Source organism: Danio rerio, chromosome 2 (assembly GCF_052040795.2).
Source record: "Danio rerio strain M-AB ecotype USA chromosome 2, GRCz13ab, whole genome shotgun sequence".
NCBI lineage: Eukaryota > Metazoa > Chordata > Actinopteri > Cypriniformes > Danionidae > Danio > Danio rerio.
In genome coordinates, this window is record NC_141022.1 from 1,665,001 (window position 1) to 1,685,000 (window position 20,000).

Sequence of the window (20,000 nt, forward strand, 5' to 3'; positions counted from 1 at the left end):
CTGTAATGAAATACAGGTCAAAGTACATTTAGAAATCACTTTATTCTTTTTTTATTTGTGTTTTCCAAACTGTCCCAACTGTATGTTCTGATTTGGGGTTGTACACGCATATTTATATACTAATATCTGATCTCTCTTCAGGGAAACAGCTCCGAAAGCCCCGTTCCCTCCACCTCAGAGTCCAGCACCCCGAGTGGAAAACGCAGATTATCCCAAACCTCCACCTGCTCTCGGCCTCACATCTCCTACTCGCCTCTAGTGTCCCACACGCAGTCTTCATCGCAGCCCACTAATAATGATGAGGAGGATGAGGAGGATGATCCAGCGGTTCAGCAGATGTTAGGCTGCTGCAGTACTGCTTTATGGGACGACAGCGCTGAAGACCAGGATGCGAGAGCGAGACAACAAGAAAAATCCCATTTCGAAGTGGATGAATTTTTGGGTTCGTCCGTCCGCCGTTATCCATCTGAATCATTCCTCGCTCTCCAAGAGGAAGAGCACAGCCCGGATTCTGCCACAGCAATGGAAACTCTCACTTTTGAGGCGGCGGTGGCCACCAGCTTAGGCCGCGCAAATACGGTCAGCGCCTCAATGCGCACTAGATCACGAATAGGCTGGCAGGTGCCCAATGGACACTTCCGGAAGAGGTTGGCGCAGAGTGTTTCTCTTGCTGGGGGCGAAACTCTGAGCGATGTAGAGGACGACAAATACTAGATTTGGTCAGGGGTGTAGAATTAGCATGGACACCAGTTGAAATGTCCCCATCAATAATTTAATTCACTTACAAAAAACAGGCCTGGACATACAGAAGGGGTTACATCACAGTCTCAAGTTGTACCGCCCCCGAAACACATATGAACATTGTGATTGGCTGTGCCTTTCCTTGCTGTCATGTTTCATTCAGATGTAATCAGCGGGGGAGTTTTCCTGTGCAAGAATAAGCTGTGCGACACACGCATGGCAAAGCAAAACATGGAAGATGGACATGAGGAGCTTTTTTCAAGGAAAAGAGTCACATAAACTCAAGATCGCTACAGGAAGAGTCCATCATGATAATGGTCATGTTAATGCTAGTGTTTTTTTTTTAATTCCCGCTTTGGCGCACAGTCTAATGTTACAGCAGGCTGATATAGTCTGTGAATAATATGGTCTGAAAACTAACAGCAGAATAAACAGCTACATGTAAAGCTATTATTATGATGCCAATCGGGGCGATTCGTAAGCCCCCACCAATGTCAAGAGCAGATCTGGGATCTTGGATTTGACTAAAGACGCAACAGGACAGAAACATTTGGAGGACACTGAAGAGGACGCCAGTCTCCAGTATTCAAGCAAGAGCTGTTTCATAGACAGACCAATTACATGTTCAATGGAGCCTTTTCACATTTCCAGGGTTCTCAGGGGTCGTGATAGTTGGTAAACTTGGAGCGCGGTGAATGACAACAAATCATTTTCTACAATCCTATTTGCTGAAATGAGGAAAGAAAAACAGTGTGATGGGGTTGACTGTCACAAAACGGAAAATAAATAGATAATGGTAGGCAGGAGAGAGAATAATGATAAATTTAGTGTCCCACCTCCACAGACGATGCTTTTTTAATGCCTCGCATATTTAAACGGTAATTCGTTTTTTTTGTAATTAGATGCAAAGATGATACACTTTTCGAAACTGCTGTCAAATTTACAGATTTACTGCCAATTTTGGTGAATTTACACGTTCATTGAAATCAACAATAATGTGCTGTAAAACTACGGTGCACTTGTAAATTTTACAGTATTACTGGCATTTTTTACAAGCGCACTGTAAAATAAACACTTACAACTGTGCTGTAAAGCTACAGTAAAACTACCTTGCAACTACAGTGCGCGTGTACATTTTACAGTATTACTGGCAATTTTTACAAGCGCACTGTATATTTACAATTACAACTGTGCTTTAAAACTACAATAAAACTACAGTGCGCTTGTACATTTTACAGTATTACTTTCCATTTTTAAAAACACACTGCAAATTAACAATTACAACTGTGCTGTAAAACTTAAGTAAAACTATAGTGTAAACTACAGTGCGCTTGTAAATTTTACAGTATTACAGGCAATTTTACAAACGCACTGTAAATTAGCAATTACAAATGTGCAGGAAAACTAGTGTAACTACAGTGCGCTTGTAAATTTTACAGTATTACTGGTCATTTTTTTACAAGCACACTGTAAATTAACGATTAAAACTGCTGTAAAACTACTGTGCGCTTGTAAATGTTACAGTATCACTGCCAGTTTTTACAAATGCACTGTAAATTAACAAATGCAACTGTGCTGTAAAACTACAGTACACTTGTAAATATTACAGTATCACTGGTGATTTTGCAACTGCACTGTAAATTAACAATTAAAACTGCTGTCAAGCTACAGCGTGCTTGTAAATGTTAAAGTATTACTGGCAATTTTTACAAGCACACTGTGAATTAACAATTACAGCTGTGCTGTAAAACTGCAGTAAAACTACAGTGCAACTACAGTGCGTGTGTGAATTTTACTGTATTACTGGCATTTTTTACAAATACACTGTATATTTACAATTACAACTGTGCTGTAAAGCTACAGTAAAACTACAATAAAACTACCGTGCGCTTGTATATTTTACAGTATTACTGGTCATTTTTAAAAACACACTGCAAATTAACAATTACAACTGTGCTGTAAAACTTAAGTAAAACTATAGTGTAACTACAGTGCGCTTGTAAATTTTAATTATAAATTAACAATCAAAACTGCTGTAAAACTACAATGCGCTTGTAAAATTGCAGTATTACTGGCAATTTTTCCAAGCACACTGTAAATTAACAATTAAAACTTCTTTCGAACTACAGTAAAACTACAGTGCGCTTGTAAATTTTACAGTATTACTGGTCATTTTTTACAAGCGCACTGTAAATTAACTATTAAAACTGCTGTAATACTACAGTGCGCTTGTAAATGTTACAGTATCACTGCCAGTTTTTACAAATGCACTGTAAATTAACAATTAACACTGTAATTTGTGCTGTAAAACTACAGTGCGCTTGTTAATATTACAGTATTACTGCCCATTTTTACAAGCACACTGTAAATTAACAATTACAACTGTGCTGTAAAACTACAGTACGCTTGTACATGTTAGAGTATCACTGGTAATTTTTGCAACTGCACTGTAAATTAACAATTAATACTGTGCTGTATAATTACAATAAATCTACAGTAAAAACACAGTGCACTTGTAAATTATATAGTATTACTGCCAATTTTATGAGCACACTGTGAATTAGCAATTACAACTGTACTGTAAAACTACAGTGTGCTTGTAAATGTTACAGTATCACTGGTCATTTTTGCAACTGCACTGTAAACCAACAATTAAAATTGCTGTCAAACTACAGTAAAACTACAATAAAACTACAGCGCGCTTGTAAATTAACAATTACAGCTGTGCTGTAAAACTGCAGTAAAACTACAGTGCAACTACAGTGCGTGTGTAAATTTGACTGTATTACTGGCATTTTTTACAAATATACTGTACATTTACAACTGTGCTGTAAAACTACAGTAAAACTACATTAAAACTACAGTGCGCTTGTAAATTTTACAGTATTACTGGTCATTTTTCCAAGTGCACTGTAAATTTACAATCACGACTGTGCTGTAAAACTGCAGTAAAACTACAGTGCACTTGTAAATTTTACAGTGATTTTTTACAGTGTATAATACATACATAAATACAGATAAATGTCCATAAGTTTAAAAAAAAATCAAACTATTAAAAACTTTCAAGGATTTGAGCTGCTGATGAGCTTTAAACACATCTTGTGAAAAGACTCCATTGAGGAATAAAAGACTTATCGTTTATATGCTGTAATTTCTCACCAGATATAGCAAGCTGAAAAACAACCCATGAGTTTGACAAATGCAAATGCTGGTTTAAAATGCTTCATCCTTTCACCGATGTTAGTTTCTTACCTTTTAAGTAGTGCTGGGCAATGATTAATCATGTATATATAATACATATACACTGTTAAGCATTTCATGTAGAATCTACAGTAACGTACTGGCAGCAGTTTGCTAGTAACCTACTGTAAATCAATTACAGCAGCAATACTGTTTACATTTACAGCACCATTTCTCTTGCTGTATATGTATGTTCAGATATGTATTTTATCTTCATCTTAAATAAACATGTTCTTAAATATAAGCATACGTGTGTATTTATATACACATAATCAATATACCCAGTACACCCATATATATTATGTCAAAGCGAACGTTTATTGTGGATGCGATCAATTCATTTTGCCCAGCACTGCTTTTAATAGTCATTTTTGTTTGTTTGTATGGAGGACGAAACATGCTAAAACAATAAATAAATGAATAAAGAAAGAAAGAAAAGCCCTATTAATTATTTATATATTTATTTTTACAGGATTTTCTGTAGATGTATGTTAAATTATTTGCATATTTATTTATTTATTGTTTTGTTTATGCAGGAATTTGTGGATTTTTATTTATTTATTTGTATATTTATTTATTTTTTGGCGTATATTTATTTTTTATTTACATATTTATTCATTTATGCAGGACATTGTGGATTTTTATTTATTTCTGTATTTATTTGTTTTATTTATGCAGGAATTTGTGGATTTTTATTTATTTATTGATTTATTTATTTGCGTTTGTGTATTTATTTGTTTTATTTATGCAGGAATTTGTGGATTTTTATTTATTTATTTATTTGCATATGTGTATTTATTTGTTTTATTTATGCAGGAATTTGTGGATTTTTATTTATTTGTATATTTATTTATTTGCGCATAATTATTTATTTGTGTATTTATTTATTTATTGTTTTATTTATGCAGGATTTTTATTTATTTATTTATTTGCGTATATTTATTTAGTTGTGTATTTATTTATGTAATATTTTATTTATGGAGGAATCTGTGGATTGATTCATTGTTTTTGCAGGTTTCGTCAACCATATGTTTGTTTGTTTGTTCTACTAATTGTCCATTTGTTTGTACTTCGTCTCTGCGCCACATGAATGAAATCTGCTCATTTTGGAAATACTTTGTTTGATGTTTTAACTCAATTCTGAATATTAAATAGGCCAATTTTAACGGAATAAAACTTGATTCCATAAAACAATTTAAGTACTTTATTTGTCTAAATAAAATTGATTCATTTCCATAATAGGGGGAAAATAATTTTTACAGCCGAGGCGATATTTTGAACTGAACGTCTTGATAAGGGGTTTGCGAATGTAAATTCTGAGAAACAGGAAAGGTGTCATGATCAAATCTGATGTCACGGTTAATTCAGGAAATGTTTTTAAAAACTACATTTCTTCTCTGAAAATATGTAATATTTAATATTTCGGGGTATTTCCAGTTTAGATATTTGTTACTGAATTTGAATGGATACGCATCCTGCTGACTTTTTGTTGAAACAAATAAAATACTGTCTTTTTACCCTGTTTTAGTTTCTGCTGTTTCTGTCTGTTTGAGTTTTCTACAAAGATATTACATGTTTCCAAAACAAGGCAGGTTTATTCATATAGCTCATTTCATACACAGCGGAAATTGAGACAAGAACAAAAGAGACAAGAACATAACAATGATTAAAAGAATAAGAAATGATTAAAGCAGATAAAAACCGATTAAAATGTGTTAAAAACAGGTTATAAAAAAATGAAAAAGAAAGACATAGTGTGATCTGTCGGACGTAGCACAGTGCTCATTCAGTAAAGGCACAGCTAAACAGACGTGTGTTCAGTCTTGATGTGAATGTGCCTAATGTTGGAGCACATCTGATCATTTCTGGAAGCTGATTCCAGCAGTGGGGGCGCTGTTAGTAGCTGACGGCCGATATATGCTGAAGTATGCTAAAGCAGTGGTTCTCAAAGTGGGGGTCGGGGGACAATGAAGGGGGGTCACCTGGTGATTTCCAAAAATCTATTTATTTATATTAAACCATAAAAATTACCATATTTTATCAATAAACTACTGAAGAGAAAAATTGTTGTTTATAGTTAATATATACTATATAGTTACTACAGTAGCTTATAGTTACTAGTTCTATTGGATTGCGACCCCTGGGGTAATTACATAATTTTAAAGACACACCAACTGGCGTCAGATGCAGCAGATTGATTTTATAACATCAGGTTAAACTTTCTGGCACATTTACAGCTCTGATTTACATTTTAAAAAAATAAACTAAGAATAAACTTGGGTCTATTGGAGTGTGTGCGCTATTGCATGCAAGGTTTCTGTATATATAACCACCTCAGAGAATATTGGGGGTCGCGAGTCACTAGCATTGTTATTTTGGGGGTCGCAAGCTAAAAAGTTTGGGAACCCCTGTGCTAAAGGACCTTTAATTTGCCAGTAACCTGGGTTAAGCCAAAACCAGCTTGTCTGGTCAAGCCAGGCTGGGAGCCCAGCCAAAACCAGCTATGCCAAGCTTAAACCAGGCTGGTCAAGCTGGATTTAACTGGTCATTTTCTAGCCTGACCAGCTAACACCAGGTTGGAAATGGCTGGAAACCAGCCTGGAAGTGGCCAAAACTTAAGCTGGTTTAAGCTGGGTTTTTTTCAGTAGGGATATGTGTGATGTGCTTGTAAGTTTTAGAGACTCTAAACAAGAAAGCCCTGCGAACGTTACAAATATGTGAACTATAATGTGTTTATTTAACTATGAACATTTTGTATATTTGTATTTTGTTTATACTTACCTTCCAGTGGGTGGCGCTGTCCCCTCACAGCAAGAAGATCGCTGTTCGAGCCTCGGCTGGGTCAGTTGACATTTCTGTGCGGAGTTTGGCGTGTGTTTCCTCCAGGTGCTCCGGAGGTGCAAACACATGGGCTATAGAAGAACTGATGAACTAAACTGGCCGTATGTGTGTGAATGGGTGTTTCCCAGTAATGATTTGCAGTTGTAAGGGCATCCGCTGCGTAAAACATATGCTGGATAAGTTGGCGGTTCATTCCGCTGTGACGACCCCTGATAAATAAAGGGATTAAGCCGAATGGAAAACGAATGAATGAATGAAATGTAGTACACAAGATGGCGCTGTGTGTGAATCCTCTCATGCTTCTCCACTGTAGTAGACCAGCACCGGAAGTAGAATGTGTTTTCGTTCAGACTGCGCGCACTGGAGTTATGCGGCTGTATGAAGCGAATAAACCGTGTATTTACAGTCTGTAGTTTGATTATATGAATCTTGTGATGGCGGCGGCAGGAGCAACGCAAGTGGGAGATGTGGAGGAGGACGCGTCCCAGCTCATGTTTCCTAAAGGTGAGGGGTTTATTCACATTACAAACAAACAACACGCGCCGTTATGCTACACACATGATTCTGTTTGATTCGGTGTATATCGTACACCCATAATTCCTTCTCCGAATTAAAATTACAGTGATATATGATCATAGTTCGTTGTGTTTTGTTGGCAAAACTGTCAGCATTACAAAAATAACACAATAGAAACCATCACAGAAGTTCTATTGATGTAAAGTTGACTTTATATATATATATATATATATATATATATATATATATATATATATATATATATATATATATATATATATATATATATATATATATATATATATTTATATATATATATATATATATATATTTATATATATATATATATATATATTTATATATATATATATATATATATATATATATATATATATATATATATATATATAAAACAATATAGATACCGTGCTCATAATAGTGCAACATAAAAATTAATCTGCAGTAGCCTTTTTAATTTCTGATTTGGCATTTTATTAAATACCGAAGTCCGAATGTGTGAATATAAAACCAACTTTACCTCATTGTTACATGTTATTATGTTTGATTTATGTACAGTACATCATACACTCCTCATTTCATCTCCGAGTTAAAATTACAGTGATATATGATCATAGTTCCATATATATATATATATATATATATATATATATATATATATATATATATATATATATATATATATATATATTAGCAATTCCATGAAAATGTCAACCTTGCCATGAAAAGAAAAATGTTTTCACCAAAATAGCGAAACCGTTTCTACATTTTTTGCGCAGGCAAGTGTTTTACAGTACTTTAAAAATACTTAAAAATGTGTCTGTCAATGTTTTCAAACTATTATATTTGATTTACCAAAGTCACACAAATGGCAATTTCACATCCGTCACATCCATAACGAAAAAGTGTCACATCCATAACAAAGCTTTTCCCTCAAAAATGCAAAAATGTCAAAATAAAATAAAATCAATCAGTTTTGTTCTATAAAGAGCCAACTCTTATCCTTTTGTTGAGCATTATTTATTTTGGGTTGTGCAGTTTAATTCACAGAATTTCTACGAAATATGTTGTATACTGTAAACTCGTAGACTTTTTTTGTCACATCCATAACGCTTGTTTATTTTCCTCATTTAAAGTATAAAAATGTTCACAGATTGAATTTTTTTGATCCCATAACTCTGTTGGTAGTTGTTTTGGAAAATATAAACAGATGATTCAATATAATGTTAACGTATACTTTCACTGCGAATTTATGTTTTCAATTTTTACTGCAAATGTCACATCCATAACGCTGGAATCAGCCATATATATATATATATATATATATATATATATATATATATATATATATATATATATATATATATATATATATATATATATATATATATACAACAGTTCTGTCTGGTTCTTGAATCTGATTGGCTGATAGCCGTGAAATATTCAAGTAATATCAGCACCCGTACAGCCTCTTTACCCTTTGTGTATTACTCCGCCCACATATAGCCAGCAGAAAGCAGACACTACAGATCTAAAGTGTAAAAGATGCTTGCTCAGCTGTTTAACTGTCAGCTTATGATTTGAATCCAACGCGGACGAAAGTAGTTCCTTATACAAAAGGGTTTTTGAGACTCTCCATGTTTGATTTTGTTTTTATATACACAATTATGCATATATATATATATTGTTTTCCAGCTGGGAGATTGTGCGTGTTTCTAAGATATATTATTGTCAGAGATTAACATTGAATACTATTATCTTGAAAAATATCTGGTAATATATTATGTACTGCCATCAACGCAAGAATAATAGAAATGTTATTAAAACTTGGGGAACAAATAAAAATAATTATAATTTAAGAGGAGGGCTAATAATTCTGATCTCAACTGTATCTTTTTAAACACGCTCATTGGAGATATGTGCCCAGGGCTACAATCTCTGAGAACCAAGAAATATGTACCCGGGACCACTTTTTTTTTTGCAGTGTTTGTTTTCACAAATCCACTAAAGTACAGTTTTGACAACCTCAAATATGTTACTGAGGCATGTTTCATATGTGTCATTATTGACAAAAGGCACTGTGACTATTACTGCCCATCATTTTTTGATTTTCAGATGTGAGTTTGAGTGTGTTTCTGTGCTTTAATAATTATTGTTTGACCCATGTTTAATGTGTTCAGAGTTTGAGAACGCAGAGACGCTGCTGAACTCGGAAGTGCACATGTTGCTGGAGCACCGAAAGCAGCAGAACGAGAGCGCGGAGGACGAGCAGGAGCTGTCCGAGGTCTTCATGAAGACCCTCAACTACACAGCCAGATTCAGCCGCTTCAAGAACCGGGAGACCATTGCTAGTGTGCGCAGGTCAGCAAAGTTTTGTCTTGTTTCTAGTCTAAATATCTACAAATTCCTAAATCAAGAAGCATTTTCTCAAGCAAAAATATATTGTTTTGTTTTCAGAAATAACGAGTCAAAATTAAGGCAGTTTTTCCATTAACAAGCGAAATAGTCTTGTTTTTGGTTTGGAATATGATTATTTTTCTAACCCTATTATTAATCCGTTTTAAAGCTTTATAATCCAGTGAAAAATAAATGTTTGGGTTCAATCAAAGCCACAGTATTCTTAGCCACGCCCCTCTTACTGATCATTTGCATTGAGAGAATGTGGTGCAAAGAAGCCCCTCCCCCTACTCAATATTCAGTTTAAGTTGGAGGTACGTCAACATACTGAAATAAAAGTCTCTGCAACTTTGGTTCTTGTGGACTTTAAGGAGAAAGGGAAATATTTTAAGCAACCTAATAATTCACATTTACCCCAAAATTCCCAAATTTTTTCTTTCAGACGAACACAGTCAGAGTTAGGGGTGTAATGGGTCACATTTGATCCATGATTTGTACAAATCACAATCCACGGTTCGGAAGTCATGTATCCGCGGATTAATATACATATATTTTTTAACTTCTAGATTAATCCTAAATTTGTAACTATCACAGAGAGATCGCCTCTCGCATCATTCAAATCACATTCTATTGTTCCTTCATTTGCTTGTTCAATTGTTTGTTCATTCGTTTTTGTTTGTTCGTTCAATCGTTCATTCTTTCGTTCAATCCTTTTTTTTGTTCGTTCATTTGTTCATTCATTCATTCGTTTATTTTCGTTTGTTCATTCAAATGCTCGTTCAATTGTTTGTTTGTTCATTTTCGTTCAATTGTTTATTCTGTCGTTCATTTGTTTGTTCATTTGTTCAATCTTTCGTTTGTTTGTTTGTTCATATGTTCAATCGTTCGTTCAATTGTTTGTTTGTTTGTTCAATCGTTTATTTAAATGTTCGCCCAATTGTTCAATCAATCGTTCGCTCAATCATTCTTTTGTTCCTTCGTTTGTTCATTCATTCATTCATTTGCTTGTTCAAATGTTCATTTAATTGTTTGTTAGTTCGTTTTTGTTAGCTTGTTCTATAGTTTGTTCGTTCAATCGTTTGTTCATTTGTTTGTTCGTTTTGTTCATTTCCGGTCGTTTGTTTATTCAATCGCTCGTTTTATCGTTTAGTCTATCATTCATTCTATCCGTTCATTTGTTTGTTCATTCGTTCAAGTTGTGGGGGGAGATTTCTTGGCACACTTTGGGTCCATTAGCACCAATTGAGCATCGTGTCAACGCCACAGTCTACCTGAGTATTGCTGCTGACCATGTCCATCCCTTTATGAGCACAGTGTCTCCATCTTCTGATGGCTACTTCCAGCAGGATAACGCAGCATGTCATAAAGCTCAATCATCTCAGACTATTTTCTTGAACATGACAATGAGTTCACTGTACTCAAATGGCCTCCCCAGTCACCAGCCCTCAATCCAATAGAGCACCGTTGAAATGTACTAGGGCATTAGGACTCACACAAACCACAGGTTGAGCACCCCCTGCTGGCCTTACTAAAACCACTTCCAACAGCAAGATACTGACCTGAATCAGCCCTGCTTAGCTTCAGTGAGTAACCAGTCTTGGACTGCAGGGTGATATGGCTGTTGGCATTAACTAATGTCATCAAGCATTGCATTAATGACTGTTGAACTATGATTAATAAATGCTGTACATGTATTGCTCAATGTTTCTTCATGTTATACAGTAACTAATGAAACCCTAATGTAACCTGTGCCCCTGATGTTTATCCTAATGTTTTATTTTTCAGTTTGCTGCTGCAGAAGAAACTCCACAAGTTCGAGTTGGCCAGTTTAGCCAATCTGTGTCCTGAAGCAGCCGAGGAAGCCAAAGCCCTCATTCCCAGGTCAGTAGAAAATACAAATAGTTCCTCTTCCCAACAATCATTATTGCATGATCATATGCTGCCAAGGCTCTAGAATCAATAATTATGATTATAATGTAAGTCAATGGGGCAAAAACAGCCCCCAGCATAACTAAAGGGGAGTCAATTTGAACAATACACAAGGCTTAAAGCTGTTATGTTTAAAAATGTTCTTCAGAAGCACTCAGAGAAGCTACATGTGATAATAAGATGCTGTAACAGGAGTTAGCAGAGCAAATAAATATTGCTGGGCCATCAGAAGAAGTCATTAAGGACGTTTGGCTGAATGTGCATTGTGTTATTGTTGTATTTTTCCCTATTTTTATTCTGTATTTATTGCTTTTGTGTAGTTTGGAAGGGCGGTTCGAGGATGAGGAGTTACAGCAAATCCTGGATGACATTCAGACCAAACGCAGCTTCCAGTACTGAGCCTCCATCTCTCGCTGTTCTTTTCTATGTGTTTCTGTGTCCTGTAGTTGTTTAATGTGCTCTTATTTTGAACATTAAAGTGTGTTTTTATTAAAAAATACATTCGTGTGTTTCCTTTTTTATGTAGCCCATTAATAGACATCTGCAGAGGTTTAATAAACGCAGCAATAATGCAGCATCTGAATCATGGGAAAAGCAATATTTTGAACATGTTCAAGATGACGACTCATGATCAAATGAGAATCACACTGACTACGTTTACATGGACATCATTTGCCTTAATCTGAATAAGACAATAATATGATGGTGTTTACATGTTTGAATGTTCCATTCATGATGCCGTTTTACATGTTATAGTATCGTTTTATATTAGAAACTACATTTATAGTTATTTAAAACATTTTAAATTCCATTAGTTGGTTGATTATGTCTGAAGTTTGCTGTGTGACGAGTATTTTCATAAGTATGTTGTAAAGTTGACATTACAGAATGGTCTGAAAATATGAATGTTTTATGAAAACAATTGCTCATATACATGTTATTTAAGGCTAAAATGTGAAAAATTACATGTGTTTTTCTGAATATATAATATTTTCCAAACTAAATTTACGTCAAACCTATATTTTACAGTATATGCGTCGAACATATCGTCGTTGTTGCTAGAAGGGATACAGCTGCGTACGAAAGTCAACGATAATTATATTTAATAAATGACCAATTAATTGTAATTTATTAACGTTACTGTTTTATAACAGTAATTAAACGATAATTATTTGTTAAATTACCCCATAAATTGTATTTCTTTCACGTCTAACCTTCCCCTAACCCTCGCAGTAATGTAATTAAACAGTAATTATAGCGATAATTATTTATTAAATTACCCATGAAATTGTATTTTTATTAACATCTACACTTATTCTCACAGTACTGTGAAATTATTAAGAATAGATGCACAGTGCTTTCTTGATTTGAGTATCCTCAGCTGTATCCCATCCTTACTTTACATTCGTTAACATGTGATACATGTTACATTTCTCAGCGCTTGTCAGGATGAACCAATCTCATTTACAGTGAATTCTGATAAATCCGCACACGGTAATTACTTACATGAGATTGGAGATGGAAGTACAGTTTGACGGATAAACCATCTAGCGCATAGCGTCTTCCAAAAGTCAATCATCATTCAGAGAGCGCTCTCTGCAGGAATACACGAGTATTACCTGACTTTATGCTCCGCTTTTCGTTCATGCGGCGCTCGTCCACGTGTTATTGCCGCGCCGCTGCGCATGCGCACAGAGTCCGGCCCGGTGTGTGTATGATGGCGGCGTATGTGGAGATTCTGAAGAACGAGTTTCCACAGATCGACTCTGAACTCTTCGAATATATCACCGGTACTGTACATATTCATGACATTACCATACATTTCTAATATGTCTTATGCCCGGTTGGTCTCAGCTCCCGCGTTAACGACAGGAGTTCATTCATTGTATAAAATAGTGCTGATGAGGAGATCGTGCTAAGAGACAGTGTCAGATTAAACTGACGCCTTAAAGTGAGTTTAAAACATTTAGTGGAGTTTTGAGTTATTAATTCAGTGAAATGATAAGATAACCACACGATAATATTTGTGAAATAAGACGGCTGACGGGAAGTTTGACAGTCAGTGACGCTAGTCTCGTGTTTCCAGGCAGACGAATGATTTATTGTGCTCTCATTAATCTCATATAATATATTTAAACATACTAACTATGACATACTGTAATATTAAGGCATTTTACTGAGTAATAAGACAACCGTCTGTGTTACGTAGTAAATCACGTGATTAATGAAGGTTTCCCAAGGGTCAAGGAATTACTGTAAAATATTTTCTATTTTATTTATTGATTTGCTTAAGCCATTGAATATCAGCGAGACAATGGGTATTTTGTTGTTTGTCGTTTTACGTTTAAATTTCTGTATAGTCAAAGTAAAAACATATACCATAAAACTATACCTTTTTTAAATACGTTTTGTACATGTTTTGCATGCATGTGTATGTGCACTGTACAAAAAATGCTAATAGAAACAATATATATATATGTATGTATGTATGTATGTGTATATAAATATATATATATATATATATATATGTATGTATGTATGTATATATATATATGTATGTATGTATATATATATATATATATATGTATATGTATATATATATATATATGTATATGTATATATATATATATATATGTATATATATATATATGTATGTATGTATATGTATGTATATATATATATATATGTATGTATGTATATGTATGTATTATTTATTTATATATATATATAATATATATATAAAATAAAATAATAATAGTAATATTATAATTACTATAATATAATATATATATAAACAAATATCAAATATTATATACATTATTGTCATGCATGTAGGTAGGGTTGGATCCATCAAAGTGATTAAATTGTTATTAGAGGAGTTAAAAGTAATTCTAAGTAACGTTAAATCAAAGTAATTAGAGTGATTAAGGGAAACAGCGGCATATTTATTTATTAAAAGTCATACGTTTGCTGTTATCTACTGACAGTATAACCAGCAGTAAACACCTCTGTGGTGAACCGCTGTGATTTATATAGAAGGTAAAGTGAAATCCGATCTGGCAGCTCTATGATTGGAGGGGTTTCGGGAAGTGCTGGAGTACTTACTTATTTTAGTTTAATTATAAATCCTTCAAGCAAAGTAAAATTAATTTAGAATAAAAATGAAATAAAATAAAAAATAACATAACATTTATTTAATAACATTTTTTTTACTAAAATGACATTAAAATTAAATTAAATTGTGTGTGTGATCCTGCAGGTGTGTTGGACAGTGGCGGCTCAGATTTCGAGGATGCAGAGGAAGTGTTTGATGCCATCGGCGGCTTTCTGCAAGAGGTCGGAGACAAGAATGAAGACGACATTCGAAACATCTGCTTCCAGATGTTCAACACACTCCAGCTGTACGTGCCAGTCATCCAGTACATCAGCAGTAATATCAACACACAACAAATATAATACACAAGCTTATATCAGCATCTGTCAGCTTTATGTTCTGTTTAAATGTTTCGGAGAGGAGAAATTCTCTAATATTAAATTTCGTCTGATGGAGTTGTTTATTTGCACCTGTTGTCTTGATTTATTTATTTAAAGGGCACCTTTTATGCAAAAATCACTTTTATAAGGAGTTTAAACTCAGTTGTGTGTCAGCAGTGTGTGAATATCTCCATCCTCTAATGGTAAACATGACTTAATTGTGTTTGTTCTAATCAGACTTGATTGACATTCTCCCTTTGTACGCATCATCAGAGGGGGAAGACCCGCCCATTAGTGACCATCTCTCCCTCATTAGCATAAACAGCCCTGAGTGAGAAGCAGCCGTCTGTCCATTAGTTTTCAATCTGCCACTATGCTGACGCACAGACATTTGTAGCCCCGCCCTCTTCTAAAAAGAGCATAATCTCATTAAAATTTAAAGTGACAGTCACCAAAACAAGTTATGAAACATTATTTGTGTGCTATTTTGAGCACACCCTAGGGACATCAGAGACGCATTTTAGATCTTATAGCATACTTAGGTCTGCTTTAAGGATTCAATTCACTGCCGATATACAAATTGCTCAATACAAATATAAATAATCACTGTGTTGTATCTGATTTCTAGCCCATAGCACGCTCACGAGTACATTTGTCTGGCATTTTGGGAGGAGTGCAGTTTACATATGTACTTTTAAAAAACGTATGCATTTAGAGAACAAAAGCATGACATGACCAAATGTAAACAGCCCCCTTAAAGTCTGTTTATAAAGATAATAAAAGCAGATTATTTGTGTTGTTTCAGGACTAAGTGTGACTCTGGTCAGCAGCAGGTTCTCCTGGAGGCTCCAGTGCAGCTGTCTCAGGTGTCTGCAGACGCAGGTCAGCTGATCTTCGCTTCGTTTAAAGAGACAGTACACCCAAACCTGATCATTTACTCACCCCTTACAAATTCTAAACCTGCTTGAGTGTTTCTGCTGAGCACAAAAGAAGATGTTTTGAAGAATGATGGAAACCTGACTTCTATAGTATTTGTTTTTTGTACTATGGAAGTTAATAGTTGCAGGTTTCCAACATTCTTTGAAATATCTTCTTTTGTGTTCAACTGAAAAAAGGCTCATAAAGGCTTGATGGTGGGTATATGATGAGTAAATGTTCATTTTGGGTGAATTATCCCTTCAACTTTCATTTATATCAAGTTTTATAGTTATATGCACAATAACCCACTTCTGATGAATGCACTTTATGGCAAAGTAATGATATTTGTTATTAACTCATTGTTATATTTTAAGTAGAGGTTGTAGGATGAACAAATGCATGTTTTTTTAAAATAGGTTTTATAAATTGCATATTTTATATAATATTTTAAAATTTACCTTTATTTTATTATTTTTCAAATTAATAACACAATTTTGTTTTATTTATTTATTTATTTTAATTTTTTTTTACTTCAGCTACAATCTGAAAAGTGTCTCCTCTAAAATGAGACCAAGCTAAAATTATGCATCAAAGCTTTGAAGAATAGCAATAATTTGAATTAAACGTGATTTGTCACATTCAAAGTTGGATTATCAGTTAATCTATCAATCCACCTTCATTTATACAGCACCTTAGCACAAACAAGGCTGACCAAAGTGCTTTACACCAGTAAAGCCAAATTATACAACACTGCAACTCAAACAATACAAGAAATGTGAGTGAATTACAGCAAAACAGTAAAACAGGATAAAGCGTCAGCGCTTCCATGCTAATTAAGCATAGTTAAGGGGTTAATAAAGTAAACAATCAATTGTTTACAGATTAAGAAAAGAATGTCTCGGATAAAAGTATTCACTCATTCCTCAGCATCTCGTATATTTCTCCTCTTTCAGCCTCATCTGTTAATGATGTTCATGGGATCTGGATGGTGAAGAGGAATCCTGGCACAGTAAGATCTTCTCATTATTGCTATTTATTTTTTATCAGCATCACATAATACAGTCATATTCAATACGTTTCACGAGAAACGGGACAACAAGAAACAATAAAACAAAAGTTATAATAATAAATGCATGTCTTTGTGGTTATTGATGGTGGTGTGTATGTGATTTGGTCAGGTGCATGTAAATATTTGTAGATTTCTAAGCATACATGGTAAATGTAACCCATTATGTCCCTTTCTACAACATATAAAATGAGTCTCTGATGTCATTTTTTTTTAAAAGAGGGCGGAGCTACGAATGCCCGTGTGTCAGCATAGCGGCAGATTGAAAACAACACTAATGTACTATACTAATGAGGGAGAAATGGTCTCTAGTGGGCGGGGCTTTCCCCATCTGATGACATCATAGAAAGGGAGAATGTCCATCAAAGTGTTTTGATCAAGTCTGATTATAACAAATACAATTAATTCATGTTTACCATTAGAGGCTGAATATATTCTCACACTGCTGACACACAACTGGGTTTAAATCCCTTATACATTGATTTCTGCATAATAGCTCCCCTTTAAAATAGATTATTGCTATTTATTTTTTATCAGCATCACATAATAGTCATATTCAATACGTTTCACGTGAAACAAAACAACAAGAAACAATAAAACAAAAATTATAATAATAAATGCATGTCTGTGTGGTTAATAATAGTGGTGTGTATGTGATTTTGTCAGGTGCATGTAAATATTAATACATTTCTAAGCGTACATGGTAAATGTGACCTATTATGTCCCTTTCTACAACATATAAAATGAGTCTCTGATGTCTCTCGAGTGTGTAGTGAAGTTTCAGCTCAAAATAATACGCAGATAGTATTTTCCAGCTCTCTGAAACAGCTCGTGTTAGGCTTTATTTCAAATGGTGGCGTTTTGGTGACTGTCGCTTTAAATGCACATGAGACTGCTCTTTTTAAAAGAGGGCGGAGCTACGAATGTTTGTGTGTCAGCATAGCGGCAGATTAAAAACAAGACTCACGTACTATACTAATGAGGGAGAAATGGTCACTAGTGGGCGGGGCTTTCCCCCTCTGATGACATCATAGAAAGGGAGAATGTCAAACCCCTTATAAAAGGGATTTCTGCATAATAGCTCCCGTTTAAACATGTTGACCAAATATAAAAACAGCAAATGGAGTGTATAGAGAGAAGGCACAGAGAAAAGGGGGCGGAGCATATAAATGTACTTATAAATATAGATCTATTACATTTATTTATTTATATATATATATATATATATATATATATATATATATATATATATATATATATATATATATATATATATATATATATACACACACACACACACACACACACACACACACACACACACACACACACACACATCACTGCATACAGGGATGTACAATTACACTGACATGTCTACATGTTTATACATGTGCTTACATACCGATGCTTATACATGCATACAAACATACACAAGTGTTTTTAAATGAGTAGGTGAACTGTGAGTCCTGTACTGTGATGTTTGGTTTGCTGTATTAAACTGCATTAATCTCTTGTTCATCTCAGACGGTGGATGCCAAGAAACTGGAGAAAGCTGAAGCCAAACTGAAAGCCAAACACGAGCGCAGGAATGAGAAAGACTCTCAGAAGTCTTCATCTCAGCTGTGAGTATAATAGCCACGCTAACATGGAGCTGTTTTTCTCCTCATTTAAGCATGGACGTGACCGTTTCATAATTGAATGACTGAATTGAATAACTTTTTTTTTAATGCACATTTTGTCAATAAACCAGTTCTGGTAAAACAAACAAAAATAAAGCAAAAATAAATGTTTACATTTTGTCATTTTTTATATTTATTTATTTTGTTGTTTTATTTATTTATGTCATTGTTGATTTATTGGTGGTGGTTGTTGTTGTTTTATTTATTTATTTTAGTTGTTTTATTTTGTTGTTTATTTATGTATTTATTTTGTTTTTATTTATTTATTTATTTATTTATTTATTTATTTATTTATTTATGTCCTTTATTTATTTTGTTGTTTATTTATGTAATTATTTTGTTTTATTTATTTATTTATTTATTTATTTATGTCCTTTATTTATTTTGTTGTTTATTTATGTAATTATTTTGTTTTATTAATTTATTTATTTATTTATGTCCTTTATTTATTTTGTTGTTTATTTATGTAATTATTTTGTTTTATTTATTTATTTATTTAATTATTTATTTATTTATTTATGTCCTTTATTTATTTAGTTGTTAATGTATTTATTTTGATGTTGTTTTATTTTGTTTTATTTATTTATTTTTTATTTATGTCCTTGTTTTATTTATGTTGTGGTTTGTTTATTTTGTTGTTGTTTTATAAATTCATTTGGATGTTTTCATTCATTTATTTAATGTATTTCTTCTGTTATCCGTTGTTTTTTTATGTATGTATTTATTTATTTATTTGATGTTTTAATTTATGTGATTGTTTTATTTGTTTATTTATTTATTTATTTATTTGGATTTGTTATTGATTTATAATGTTGTTATTTATTTATTTTACTTATTTAAATGTTTTTATTTATTTATGACGTTGTTTTATTTATTTATTTATTTGAATGTTTTCATTTATGTAGTTATTTTAGCTGTTAATTTATTTATTTAGATTTTTCTATTTATGATGTTGTTTTGTTCATTTATTTATTTAGTGGTTTTTATTTTTTGTGACGTTATTTATTTATTTTATTTATCTGAATGTTTTTATTTATTTATTACGTTGTTATTTGTTTTGTTTGTTTGGATGTTTTTTTGTTTTTATTTATTTATTTACATGTTTTTATTTATTTATTTATGTTGTTGTTTTCATTATTTATATTGTTATTGTTGTTTTATTTTATTTATTGTTTGTTTGG

The 20,000-nt window shown here is 33.3% G+C and overlaps 3 protein-coding genes and 2 long non-coding RNA genes across 8 annotated transcripts in view; 4 read left to right on the forward strand and 1 right to left on the reverse strand.

Annotated features, from left to right (window-relative positions):
• cacna1eb (calcium voltage-gated channel subunit alpha1 Eb) overlaps positions 1–1,489 on the forward strand; it is a 119,266-nt gene extending 117,777 nt beyond the window's left edge. For all 4 annotated transcript variants that reach the window (XM_087240213.1, XM_087240216.1, XM_087240215.1 and 1 more), the window contains one exon: positions 142–1,489. In XM_087240213.1, coding sequence (XP_087096339.1) covers positions 142–714 — 573 coding nt within the window. In that variant the 3' untranslated portion in view covers positions 715–1,489. The remainder of the gene's footprint in view (positions 1–141) is intronic.
• On the reverse strand, positions 312–4,383 carry LOC147846174 (uncharacterized). Its single transcript, XR_015478083.1, has 3 exons — positions 2,961–4,383; positions 2,773–2,875; positions 312–2,395 (listed from the first exon to the last, which is right to left on the reverse strand). It is a non-coding gene; the product is annotated as an uncharacterized LOC147846174 (long non-coding RNA).
• Positions 4,384–4,633: 250 nt separating this feature from the next.
• On the forward strand, positions 4,634–7,136 carry LOC147846175 (uncharacterized). The gene is made up of 3 exons (XR_015478087.1): positions 4,634–4,738; positions 4,798–5,919; positions 6,401–7,136. It is a non-coding gene; the product is annotated as an uncharacterized LOC147846175 (long non-coding RNA).
• Positions 7,137–7,147: 11 nt separating this feature from the next.
• On the forward strand, positions 7,148–12,179 carry polr2d (RNA polymerase II subunit D). The gene is given in 4 exon segments (NM_001002317.2): positions 7,148–7,326; positions 9,537–9,717; positions 11,539–11,634; positions 12,003–12,179. Coding segments are annotated over 4 exon segments (438 nt in total). The 5' UTR covers positions 7,148–7,244; the 3' UTR covers positions 12,082–12,179.
• A 1,196-nt stretch (positions 12,180–13,375) lies between these two features.
• The window catches only part of abcf3 (ATP binding cassette subfamily F member 3), a 21,660-nt gene continuing 15,035 nt past the window's right edge, over positions 13,376–20,000 (forward strand). Inside the window, exons 1-5 of the mRNA XM_087240268.1 lie at positions 13,376–13,472; positions 14,942–15,083; positions 15,962–16,038; positions 17,028–17,083; positions 18,665–18,762. Coding sequence (XP_087096394.1) covers positions 13,397–13,472; positions 14,942–15,083; positions 15,962–16,038; positions 17,028–17,083; positions 18,665–18,762 — 449 coding nt within the window. The 5' untranslated portion in view covers positions 13,376–13,396. The remainder of the gene's footprint in view (positions 13,473–14,941; positions 15,084–15,961; positions 16,039–17,027; positions 17,084–18,664; positions 18,763–20,000) is intronic.